This window comes from Pinus tabuliformis, chromosome 4_2 (assembly GCF_031772625.1).
Source record: "Pinus tabuliformis cultivar Carrire ecotype Pingquan chromosome 4_2, CPIR1, whole genome shotgun sequence".
NCBI lineage: Eukaryota > Viridiplantae > Streptophyta > Pinopsida > Pinales > Pinaceae > Pinus > Pinus tabuliformis.
Window position 1 is genome coordinate 213,996,693 of NC_142304.1, and position 13,954 is coordinate 214,010,646.

At 36.7% G+C, this 13,954-nt stretch overlaps 1 protein-coding gene across 1 annotated transcript in view; it reads right to left on the bottom strand.

Annotated features, from left to right (window-relative positions):
- The window catches only part of LOC149168863 (uncharacterized), a 446,780-nt gene that overhangs the window by 277,291 nt on the left and 155,535 nt on the right, over positions 1 to 13,954 (bottom strand). Inside the window, exon 3 of the mRNA XM_089426985.1 lies at positions 1,740 to 1,833. Coding sequence (XP_089283111.1) covers positions 1,740 to 1,833 — 94 coding nt within the window. The remainder of the gene's footprint in view (positions 1 to 1,739; positions 1,834 to 13,954) is intronic.

The following is a 13,954-nucleotide window of genomic DNA, read 5'->3' on the forward strand; positions in this document are numbered from 1 at the left end:
GCCCTTCAGAAAACACAGATCAGGAGTCGGTTGGTCCAACTGAAAAGTTCCCCTAACGCCCGAAGATCTAACATCAAGATTTCCCTACAAAACTCGATCTAGCCATTAAAAATAGAGCGAAAAAATAATAATAAAACTCAGACAAATAGAGATACCTGCTATTACGTTCAGAATTTAGATTTTATTCAAACCCCAATGATTGAGCAAGATACCTGTACTCAAATCACTGTTTAGAAGCTATCATCAATGGCTTTAGAAAAAATTATGCATAAAAACAACACATCTTACAGTATTCCCATGAAGAGTAACATCAGCAAAACGTAACCCCAAAGTCTTTCTTTATTATCCGGGGGAAAGATTACACAAGAACTTTTCGCTAAGCACACGACTCAAAGGTCGGATAGATCAATTGACAAATAACTTCCTATTTAAATATAAATCCTCCAACGGCTAGTTTAAGTGATCCTCATCAAAGCAATCTCGACCGTCGATGAGGATTAAAATTTCTTTTAATCTCATCCGTCAAAATGTTTAATTCTTGAAGAAATTCGATTTTTTCAATTAAATGTATTTTAATTAACTCAAAAACTAAATTTTTGAGTTAATTTCCCAAAAAAATTGACTTTGACTTAACCCTAGGGATCAAAAACTTAAAATTTATCAAAATAATTAATTTACCTTATTCCTTGGACCTCTTAAAATTTAATTTTTAAGGACGTTCAAATTTTGTCTTTCAAGAATTTAAATTTACCTAGGACCTAGAATAAATTAAATTTCTAGCTTAGGATTCTAATTAATTTTTGGCAAGAAAATTTAATTAATTAACCTATAAGGGGATAAATTGTTTTTCCAACCCTCAAGACATTTCACATCATGATTTTCATATTTTTTACATCATAAGGGGGAAAACTCATTTTTAATAGACCCTCATAAACTACTCATTTCTGCGACACAAATATAATCCAGCGGACCAAGCAATTTGTAATAAAATAACCTAACCAAATAGTTAGGATTATTCCCAAATCACTTTTACATAGACTCGATCTAGAACACTAGGACTCGCCTAAGCTCCCAGTGACAAAATCCATTCCAGCCTTGGGGTAATACTGAAGGAAAACTCTATCGACCATCCAAGAATGGATCAGTGAGACCAAAAACCTCCTGGAATGTAGATCATTACCAGAAAAGTAGGTTTACCTAAGCATTTACATACATGACACAGATCTCCTCAGATTATTTACATCATATACATGCAGAATGAGTTTACATTATAACATGATGATTAGGCTGATGATGAAAGCTAGACGGCACGGACACATCGATCAGGCGCTATCCCTTTTGAGAAAAAAGGGGTGTACTGCTATGGGTCGTTGACACGTAGTGGTCAATAGGTAACAATACCAATGTTATAAAATAATTAAACCTGCTTATAATTTTAGTAATAATAAATGTATTAAATCAAATTATGTCTAGTAATGTTTAAATAAATATTACAAATATTGACTACCTATAATTAATTTCCTATAAACATAAAATATAACTAAATGGCTTGCGTGTTTGCTTGACAACATGATTTTCCTCAAAACATTGTCATTTGACATGCATAGGGAGATAGAACTAAGAGAGAAACGTCGATAGGAAAATTGATATTCCCACCTTTTTTCCAACCTCTTTTGACAAATCAAAAAACAAAAAAAGATTTACATTTGTTTCCAAGTTCCTTAAATCATCTCACGTACCTATCAGTATTGATTCTTAGAGCAACTTCATCCCTTGACTTCTCTTGATAAGCTAATATTTCTTCAGCTTCTTCAAGTCCTCTCTTATAAACATCTAAAAATAGGATAAAAAGAGTTTGTCAAGGAAAAGGGTAGGAATATTTTTAAGAGTTAATCACAATAAATATAAGGATAGAGAGATCAAACACACTATAAACCCTAAAAAATAAATGCTTTCCATTGTTGTTCTACATGTTACAATGCATGAAAAAACATCTCAAGGGAGTGAATTTCATATATAAGTAGCATGAAACCTACAATACATTTGATGCAAATTAATCAAAAGGAAGCTAAAAGGAAAACAAAGATGTTTGTAAAAGAAAGTAATTGTGTATATCTCTTTCAACGAATACAAATATGTTATGCTAGTGACTAAACATAAATGAAATAAAGTGTAATATGATACTTATATTTTCAAATATGATACACTCTTGTAATGTCCCCAATTTTTGGATTTCCTTGTGGTGAGATTAGGAGGGATTTCCAGAGCTTAAGTCAGCCAAGTCACATGAGTAGGATTACATTATTGAAGGGCCCGAAGGGTTTTGAGGAGTTTTACGGGGGCCGATTGGGATTGCTTGCCATTTTTCATCATCGAGAACAATTCCGCACAGTTGGATCTTGGTCCCACTACATTCCGGCGATTTCCGTGAAACCGAGTTATTAACGGGCATATTTTAATTAGTTGTCCTTAAGGTGTTGTTTCAGGCAAATTAATTGGAGAAACACCTTAGTGTAATAACTCGTTGGAATCAGGACAAAAAGATCTACAAGATAGAATGATGAAAAGGGAATTTGGGAGACTGGTGTGATCATGGTGGTAGTTTAAGCATTTTCTGGAGATAAAAGTGACTTTAATTAATAATAAAAAGTCACTTATTAAATAAAAGGAGAAAAAGTGTTTTTATCTAAGAAGTAAATAAAATGGGGCAAAAGTCACATAGAAAATAGGAGGAAAATGCACTAAGTGGTTTATTAATAAAATAATAAAAGGAGATTTCTAGAAGATTGGAGAAGACTCGATAAAATCTTATAAAAAGGGGGGATAAGGCCATTTCTCATTCATTCTAGTTTATGATTATTTCTTGGTGTTTGGTTTGGGAGCTCAGGCGAGTTTCTCTTGAGGGTTTAAGGCGACACTCTAAAACTAGTTTTGGTGGACATCCATTGCCACCCTAGTTGGCATTGTGGGGAAATTATTCAGATTTCCATTTGTGCTTGAATTGCAGGTTAATTTGCAACTATCTCTCAAGGAGCTTGTTGTCACTCAAATTGTACATGAGAATGCGACAACACTCACGGCAAGGGTTGTCACTCTGATCCTAGTGCTCTCCATTTAAGTTGTCTCCCTAAAGTGGGCTAAGGGGTGGTGTCCCTAGGAATGAGATGATCATTTCGAGAGACACAACTGAATGGCCTAACATCTTGGTTAAGTATAATTGGCAAGTTCTATTATTTAGCCCAACTTGATTAGATTTATTGAGATTATCAATTAGATATGAATTCCTTAGGAGTCAATTTACTTGAACAATATAGATTAAATTCCAAATTGTCAGATGAATAGTTGCTGCTAGGATGAAAACTATCCTATATGAGATGCAACACCTAAAACTAAGTGAGATGCAAGCTCTTGGTAAATTTTAGCTAGAATACCTATTCTAGATGAATCCTTTCCCTCAACTGTTTTGAAGTTAGTCTCGAATGTAAGTTGTAGATAGAAACCCACAAGAAGGAGGCTATGGCTTCATTAACGATACCTCCAGTGAGGTTCTAACCACCCAAGTGCCTTTGATCCTACAAGGGATTGCCCACAAGAGAATTGCAAGGTCACCTGTGTTAACCACAAATGAAGGTCTAAACTTCGCAAGTTGGATGAGAAAGGTTTGACCTATCTTCTTACAGCTAAGTTTATGCTTGGAGGTTTAGTTTATTGATGCACTTCTAGTCTTAGAATGAAATGCAAAAATGTGAGTGGAAGCGTCAATGAGATTATTAAGTGAAATAAGTTCCTAAAACAAGGTTTCTTTGATTCCCAAACACATATTTGATGCACAATTAGCAAGAGGAATTTGAAATTATGATGAGTGCTTTAATTATATCAATTGAAATAAAAAATGCTCACAATGATATATAACACAAGAAAATAGGATCCAATAAATAAAGCACTTTTAGAGCAATTTGGCAATTATCTCAACAATAAGAAAGGTAGAATTTCCACTCTTTCAAAGACACTTATCAAATTCACAATAATGAGAATAGCAACTTAAAATCATGTGAGTTTATTAATAGCATCTCATTTAAGGTTACTTATGATAAAAAAAAAAATATCAATTAAGCACAAGGAGATTCTTATGGTGCTAATAATTATCAATGCAATCATGCAATGTAATTTCGTAAACGAGAGAGGCACTCATGCATCTAAAGCCTAACCACGCAAGGATGAGAGATGCAATTATGAAGAATGCAACAGGTGAAGAAATGGAAGAGAGTTTAGTAACCCAATACCGCTATCCTCAAGGCACAAGAGCAACAAATGCAAATCTGCTACTCAAATACCAATGATCCAATCAGTCAACTATGTACCAAACCTTTAATGTGCCACTGAGTTTACTGTTGTAGCTTATTGCTGATGTCAAGAAATCCCTGTACTAGATCACTGTAATGTCAGTGCAACCTCCAAATCAGACCACCGTAGGTATCGATCAGTCAACTGTAATTCACAATCAGCCTACAGGAATCTAGATCAATCAACAAATGCAAGACACAATATTTGTTGCATAATGACCAAATTAGAAACAATGTATCAATCTTAAAAGATGCCACTGTATTGTAAAATCAGACCTCTGCCATATCAAGATTAGTAAACCATCGTAACACAGTGACGTAAGATCATTTACCAATGTCGTGAGGATAAAAGGAAAACACCTGTGACTAATGTGTGATTGTTATGTGTTATTTCTTTAGTTGTCACTATTAATATGATCTGCAGTAAAGAGCTTCAGATCTGAGAAACCTGTGACAGCCTTCAATAAAATGATGGTGAAGAGAAATGGGGCCCTGTTCCCTTGCATCCAAGCCTCAAGGGCTGTTATACTAAGGAGAGCCTCCAAATCTCAATATTTGGCCTTCAAAACAATGTAGAAAACCCTCCAGAGATGTACGCTAAACCTGCAAACAAAGATGTGTAAACCAGGCCTAGAAGAACAATCCTTCCCAAGCCATGCAACAAAGGATTAATCAACAAACCTCAGTGATCTGACCTTATACCTGTGAATTGATACCAAATCTTGATAAAAGCTCTGATTAGGCCTGCAATCATAATATATTAAACTAAATTACCAAGATAACGAATTAGATCAGTCTTCAATGCTTAGCTTTCAAGATCATAAGCCCCCTTATACTTGCTTCAGGGTCGTAACAGTCAAACAAAGCCTGCAGCTAGGGCTTCCTGGCCTATTAGGCCTGCGTAAGGGCTAGAAATACTTCCTTGGTCTTGCAGCCAAGCTTCCATGGCTTGGAACCTTTTGCGGCTACCTCCAGATCAACTTATGATCAAACCCTCGCACTCCAAAGACTTGTAATGAGCAGTATGAGGCCCAATAGGGCTGCGGTTAGCCCAATGTGGAAAAAGTCGAAGTCGGGATTAATTCAGCAAGGGTCCAAAAGTTGAAAAACTCGTCAAAGTCGGGAGTTTTTTTAAAAAGTCGGCAAAAAGTCGGCAAAATTAAAAAAACACAAAATTATTCATTTTTATTTTTATTTTTTTAACATCTAGAGTATCCACAACATCAAATAAATGCATTTCCACATAAACATGTAAAGAAAGCTAATATATAATATGTATATGAAGTCTAATGCTACATCACATATCAAAATAGTGAATCAACTCCTGAATTTTGGGTCCTGTCTGAGTCTCAACTCTCAAGAGTCAAAATATCAACAAAAAATATAATAAATGTATATCATGAGTCATCAAAAAGTCATCAAGTAATCAGTCACTGAGATCCTCTTCCCCTTTTAAATTTTGTTTCCGCTAATTGTATTAAGAAATAAATCATGCATTTATTCAGTAGATTGTAATCTGCTTGGGTAATAAGATGTCAGGTGGTAGGTCCAATGAAAATTAACAGTGAATATCACAGTAGATGTGAAAGTTAACGCTTGGTGACTCCAAGCTGCTTATTTTCTGAGAAAACAGTAGATGTCATATTACTAACTTAGCCTTGGCATCTATTATTCAAAAACTCTTGGAGGTAAAATCCACTTCTGATACATAACCTTTGCCCACATTTACAGGGAGTTCACCACTAAACAAGATTCCCTTTCAAAACGTGCTCTCATTGCAGGAAGGATCTTTGTTGTCACAAGATTTCATAGGTACTTTGTCCCTGTCTGAAAAATGGGTTCTTTTTTGAGGCACTGGTTTTGTTTTTTTCTGGACAGGTTGTTGCTATTTGATCTTCATGACCTTCTCTTTGTTGTTTCTTCTGGAAGCATTCAACAACTGTAACAATGTTTTTGATGGTGTGGGGTTCTTTCTACGGAAGATTGTTGTATGCCTGTCCTTTTGGTACTTTTGTAATCTTTTGAAGGGGCAGTGGTTGTTAGAGTTTGGATCACTGAAAGCCTGGAGGCTTAGCCAATGTATACTTTGCTTTCTAACTAGAAATATGAAGTATAAAGATTTGCTTTTCCTTGGAAAACAAAAACATATCTTAACCTCAAAACTAACAGATTACAAATGAGATTGCTATGCTCGCAAGAAGTATGACAAACAATACAATGCAATAACTTGAAAATGCATGGATGGAAGCTTCAATTTACAGTTTTTTCACCTTTGCGGCCTCTTTATTCGCGGCCTGGGAAGGGAGGCAGACTTTTTGGGTCGACTCCCGATTAGATCGGGAGTATAAGGAAAAAATCGGGATTTTTTCCTTTGTGAAAAAGTCGCCAAAAAGTCGGGGGATTAAATCGTTTAGTTCAAAAAATCGCGTTTTTAGGATTAAATCGGGATTTTTTCCAGACTTTTTCCACACTGGGTTAGCCCTCCTTTAAAAATTGTTGAGCAAAAACCCTTAATAAAGTGATGAAAAATGATCCCTTAGGTCTTGCGGCTGCCAATCTTGCTTAAATGCTGGGGATCAGATGTCAAAGGAAGGTGCATCTAGGCCTAAGGAAAGCCTAGGCACCAAGAAACCCTCTTGTAGCCCAATTAGATTTGATAAATGTCTTCCTTTGAGGTGAGATGGTGCCCAAAACCCTAGCCGTTAGGCTAGGAGGACTAGATCCCCTAAGAAATTTGCTTTCCTTTCAAATTTGAAATCTACCCACCTGCACAATGATATTAAAAGCAAGAGACCAGCAATAACACAAGCTAAGAAGAGAAAATTCCTAAACGCTATGTATACAAAGGAAATATAAATGGGTTAGTAAATAATTTACAAGTTAAAAATAAAAACTCCAAGAGATTATATACAAGGAGAAATTAAAATGCAAAAGGTTAGTGAAATTATTTACACAATAAGAAAATAAACTATTAGGGCCCAAAATTTATTTACAAATTATTCACAAAATAAAATTACTAGCCCTAATTAGCAGATAAATTCCTTTGTAGCACAAAGTAATTTTGAAGATAGATGAGTAGAATGATTTTATTTAATTTATTGGCCAAAACCCTCCTGAAAAGAAAATCGTTAGATCAAGACTCGTGGCCAAACAAGAATGTAGTGCCCTCATAGTCTGTGTACTTGGAAGCCAAGGGCTGGAGCAACCTATAGCTTAATGCACTTCGAAAGATAGATTATTAGATCAAGAGGGGTTCGATTCACACAATAGATCTATAAGCCTGGAGATATATGTTAGACTTCGCTAGATCTAGAGTGCTTACTCTAACCCAACACCTAAAGCAAGATACATGTGCTAATATATGTTCCTACTACCGACAATTGAAATAAGAACCATAACATATAATAGCTCAAATCATATAACAAAAACTCATCCAGCACATACCATAGATCAGTAAGCAAGAGATGCCTTGAATTGAAACCCAAAGACTTTTTATTAAGTTCAGAAAAATAAAGCAAAGCTTAGCTCAATTCATCAAAAAAAAATTCATTGAGTACCTGATACATTGAGGAGCTCAATAGTTTCCTTATATAGAAAATGGGAGAAGAAAACCCCTCCAAGTGGAAAACAACGGCTAGTTGTATTGATCCTTATCAAAATAATCTCATCCATCGATTTTTCTTTTGAAATAACTTGATCTCCATTGTCAATTTTATTTTCTTCTTTTATTTTTTAGGGAAATTTTGAATTTCTCTCAAAACCATTTTTTTATTAATCCAAAAAATCATATTTTGGACTAATATCCTCAAAAAATCCACTTTAACTTAACCACCAAAGTCCAAGAGGTCAATTTCTCTTAAAAAATCCATTTTTTCCTTGATGGAGGACCTCCAAAATTTAATTCTTTTTTGCCCCACGATTTTTTTTGATGATTTTCCACTTGGAGAGAATTTAATTTCTCTCAAATTAATATTTGACTCAAAAATAATTAATTTTCTGGCTAATTATTTCTTTTTATTTTCGCCAAAAAAATTAATTAAAGACTCAAGAGGGGATTAATTATTTTTTCCACCCTCAAATATTTTAGCCATGGTGTCTAAATATGAGTAACCATGCACTAAAATATTTTTACAAGATATTACAATTTAATTCAACCCTTAAAAGGGGAAATACACATTTGACACAGACCCTCAAGACATTACCCAATTTTGTGACAAGACACATGATCTAGTACGAAAAATACATAGACTTGATAAACACTAGAACTCACCTAAGACCTGGTCAATGCGTTCCACCCTAGCTTTGGGGTATATATGGGAGAAAAACTCTGTTGATTATCCATGTTTACAAACACACATAATTCGGGGAGTTTAAAAAACTCCCTAAGATGAAACCCATTGAGAAGAATCATAGGCTTACCTAAGTGTTGTTACACAACTTAATAGTCATACTAGAATCATTTACAATACAAAGGCAGAATTTGGGTTTACGATGATGAAACTGGAAGCTAAATGATGACAATGATCTAAAAAAAATTGACCCACTTCTTTGTACTCTGCTTCTCGGACAATTGACATGTACATGGTCAACATCTGGATCTACTTGGGGACACGTTACTTCGTGGAAGGAATGTGAGAATCCATAATCGTGTATCCAAGAAAACAGAGAAACATCAGGTAGATATCCACTCAAAATCAAAATCATCATGTATACATTGTAATATCCCGTTTCAGAGATTTTCCCCAAAACCCCAGTAAACTCCAACCAAATACGCACAAATAATATAATAACCGAGAAACTCAAAATGATAAAAATAACAGTGGTGTAACATATAATTATACAAGCATGAAATATAGGCAGATACTCTAGAAATGCAGAGAGAAATGCTAAGCCATTTTATTATACTGAGTAATGGAATGAGTACAGGAGGTGATCAGAAGGATGGCACCTCAACTTGCACCAGGCAAGTGAAGAAATGCAATCCAAATAACAAGGAATGGCCTCTGTGTGGATGCTGCTGGAAAACTGTCGTGCTGCTGCTACTGCTGGAAATCAAATGAGGATTTGGGGTTGTTCCCCTCCTCAGAAAACGCTGAAACTCCGAAATCCGCCCCTACTCAGAAAACCCAGAAAGCTTTTCTGAAATGGCCGACCCCCGAAAATCGCCCCCTTGGGGAATCATGCAATCCCTCAAGGCCCTGCGCTGCCACTGAGTAGAATCCTCCAAAATACTGCCTGAAACTCTGCCAAACCCCTCCAATATGCAAGAGCTAAACCCTTGCTCAATATCCCAGCTCAACTCCTCCACAAATCCTCAACCCGGAACTACTCCCAGAAGAACTGTGTCCCTCTCTCTCAAGACTGCGCAGTCTTCCAATGCTCAGCTCCACCTCAATGCCAAAGATCGAAACTACTGCAAAAAGACTATTGAAAATACCTTGCCCGAGTAGGCACTCGAAGTCCCCCGGGGCTAAGGGTGAGATCTCCGAATGAAGACACTCAATTCACTAAACAGTGTTGTAAACAGGCTAAACAGCCAGCGTGCTCCAAGTCGAAGTGACTAGCTCAAATGCTCATAATCGAATGACAAAATGAGGGGGCTCCTCTCTCCTTTATAGCACTAGCCTCTCCCAATCCCAAGGCTCACCTCCTCCAACGTAATCCCCTCTTGCCACGTGTTCCCTTTCCATCTGCGCAGTCCCTCCAAGTGTATGCGTGGGCCCCATCTATGCGTGGTCCTTTGGCCCCCTTGGCTCCCCTTCAAGTCACAACGTTGTGCTACTAGGAAGTGACTTTTTATTCTAAAAGTGAGTTATGTCCCCTTTTCCTCACCTTTTTATTTACAAATAACTATAGAAGGCAAAATTGAGCAAAATTGAATATTCTAATTAGCCATGGCTAATTAGGAATATTACATACATCATCAAATATACAGATCTACTGAAATAGAAATCCTATTGTATCATATGAAAGATAAAGACATAAAACATAAATGCATGAAATGAAAAGTAACAAACGACAGAAATAAAATCCTATTTAAGAGAGTAGGGTTAGAGATACTATACAAAGATGCCCTATGGCATCAGATGTCTTCATTGAAGTTCATGTTGAGCATCTGTCGACTTTCAGGCAGATTCATGGGTTGCTTTTCATATGTGTCGTGCTGGATTCTGAAAATGCTAGGACTTTGAATTATTTGAATATCATGTTGTTCACGGCCATCAGATGCATCAAACTTCCTTTTTTTTCTTTTTACCTTTCTTCCCGGTGGGTTGCGACGCTAACAATGGGACCAATGTAGATTTTATGTCTTGATCTCGAAAATCCTAAGATGAAAAGTTTGAAATATCTGAGGCATGCCAAATCTTATTCTGAATACATCCCATCAAAGGTGTCACATAAGTTCCACAAGTACCATGATTAACCTCAACAGCTTGATTTTTCTCAGTCTCTTTTCCAACCATGCCACTGCCAACTAACCCCTTTCAATGAGACAATTGAGCTCCTCGCAATGATATGGGAATTGCTTTAGCAGACTGGGAGGCTCATGATCTGTCGAAATTTCTTTATTCTTGTCGTCTAGATCCTCTGGTCTAAGTTGGAGTTCCTAAACTTGTAATTTTTCCATCATTTGCAGTTTACTCTGAAGAGTGATTTGTTCAGTCCTTATGGCAGTCATTTCTTCGAAGTGCTTTGTCTCCATAATTTCATTGCTATATGTGATCATCCTTCATGGTCTCTATCATGCTTTGTACCCTGTTCTCCATGGCACTTATTTCAGCAACATGATCTAATTCCATGGTCTTTATTAATCGTGCTTGGATTTGTTCTATGGCCAGCAAACTATACTGAAGAGAGATCTGACCGGCTTCCATGTCATTTATTACTTTTTTATGATTCTCTTGAATAGAACTCATTTCTTTCTTATGATTTCCTTCCATGGTGTTTAGCTCCTCAACATGATTTTATTCTATAGCTATCAACTTGGTGTGCATGGACCCATTTCCTTAGAGTGATTCTCTTCATTGAGTTCCATGGTTTTCATCAGTTGTGCTTGACTGAATTGCATGTCTTTAAGCATTTGATTTAATTCCTTGATGAGATGTTTATTATTTTATTTTTCATCATCAATACCAATTTGATCATTTGTCCCTACCTTTCCACTATCGAGGATTCTTCTTGCAACAACACAAGTGGATTCATCATGAAAATTCTCACAAGGTCTGCAATATGGCAAAGATTGATGTCACGCATTCTCTTGAAATATTTCTATGATAGTTAGGTTTTTTGTAGGATCACTTTCATCTTTCTCTATATTGTAAATGGCACAAGATGAATCCCTTTGATCTCCATATCTAATATTGAAAGCATTGAAGAGAGAATCAAAATAATTGTCCAGAAAATCATGAAACCAGTCCATAGCATCATCCTTCAAGGAAAGGACAAAGAGTCGCCTTTTGATGTCTTCATGGTTACAATGTGCAGAGCTACACCATTTCAACGTACAAAGGCTAAACTTCTTGAGATGATTAATAGCAGTAATTGCATTATTACCTTGAAACACGAGCGAATGATCAATGACTTTCTCTAGAATGTCATGAGGATAGCCTTGAATGTTAGTAAAACAACAAGGGGCAAACAAGTCATTCATGATGACTTTCCTAAAGGGAAAGGGAGCTAATGGATGTCAGAGACAGATCCTTGTAAAATAAAAACAAGAAGGGAGCTTCTAGCATAAATTCTTGCAAAAAATGGAAGAAGTGGAGTCGCCACTTGAACATGAATCTAACTCTAAAATCCAAAAGGAAAAAACCGAAAAGTTAGTCAAGAATCAAGAAAACCAAAACTCTATCCCTGAGTCAGGAAAAAGAAAGGGGATATCAGAGGCTTCCTGTCCGAGAAATATCAAATGATTACTAGAATGTAATTTGTTTAATCGAGCTCTAAGAGAATTTTCAGGATCAGGAGCAGGGTTAACCAAGCTCCCAGGGTTTCTTCTAGTATAATCTCTTATGAAAGGATGAATAAGTGGAGTCGCCACCCAAATAGGAAACTAACCCAAAAGTCCAAGTGCTAGGAACGTGCGGATTGATGAAAGGATGAGGATGAGATAAAAAGATGTCATGAAAGCCAAGGACCAAAAGATTGCTCCCCGGAAACAGCGACAGAAAATGTTGGCGATAGTGGACAAGGATGAAAAGAAGAGATAAAAAGATGTCGCAAACCAAGAACCAAAGATGACCTTGGAGAAAATTTCGTCGAAGCAATGAGAACAAGATAAACTTATCCCCAACAACGACGCAAAAAAATGTGTCGATTGACAGGCTAAAGAAGATGACGATGATGATGTGAAAAGAGTGTCGAGAACCAGGGACAGAAAACTCTATCCCCGGCAACGGCACCAGAAAATGTTGTCGCTCAAATTGTACACGGGAATGCAACAATGCTCAAGGAAGGGGTTGTCACTCTGATCCTGAACCTCTCCATTTAAGCTGTCTCCCTAAAGCAAACTAAGGGGGGAAGTCCCTAGGAATGAGATGACGAGTTCAGGAGACACAATTGAATGGCCAAAAAACTTGGTTAAGGATAATTGGCAAGTTTAATTATTTAGCACAACTTGATTAGATTTATTGAGATTATCAATTAGAGACCAGTGCCTTAGGAGTCAATTTACTTGCACAATATAGATAAAATTCCAAATTGTCGGATGAATAGTTTATGCTAGGATGAAAACTATCCTATATGAGATGCAACACCTAAAACTAAGTGAGATGCAAACTCTTGGTAAATTTTAGTTAGAATGCCTATTCTAGATGAATCTTTTCTATCAATTGTTTTGAAGTTAGTCTCGAATGTAGGTTGTAGAGAGAAACCCACAAGGAGGAGGCTATGGCCTCATTAACGATACCTCTAATGAGGTTCTAACCACCCAAGTGCCTTTGTTCCAACAAAGGATTTCCCACAAGAGAACTGCATAGTCACCTTTGTTAACCACAAACAAGGGTCTTGTTACCGCTCAAACTAGCAGGGGACCTAAAGGGAAAGTGCTAGACCAAGGGAAACAAATGGAGACTTAGCTCGTTATCACCTTAGGTAAGGCTCCCTACTCTTTAGGACTTTCACCGATGGGAGGAGACTCGATATATTATGGAGTCACCAATAAAGGATAAATCAATAAGTGGATATGGAGTGACCCAAATAATCCCCTTCCAAAAGAGTTTGAAAGATAGGGCTTGCTTGCTTTCGAAGCAAGGTACAACGTCTTCTAAGAGAAGGATGGGAGGATTTGAGGGTTAGTTTTAGGGAATATGACTTGTCAAAAAGTTTCCCAATCCCTAAAATCCTTGTTAAAATTGGTATGCCCGATGGTTCTTGAGGGATTGTCTTTCAAAAGAACAGGACCACACAGGACCAAGTGGACCTGATCTAGGTCAAGAGGAAGGAGTTTAGCAACCAATAGTGTCCTTAGCCTAGACAAGGTAGGGGAAAGGATCAAAGAAAGAATATTCACTTAGATGTGTTGAATTGATCCAATAAGGTACTAGCCTTTGGGGATGCTAGGGCAAAGTTTGATCTCGAAGCTAGGGTTTGGCTTTCCTCAAAACTCCACC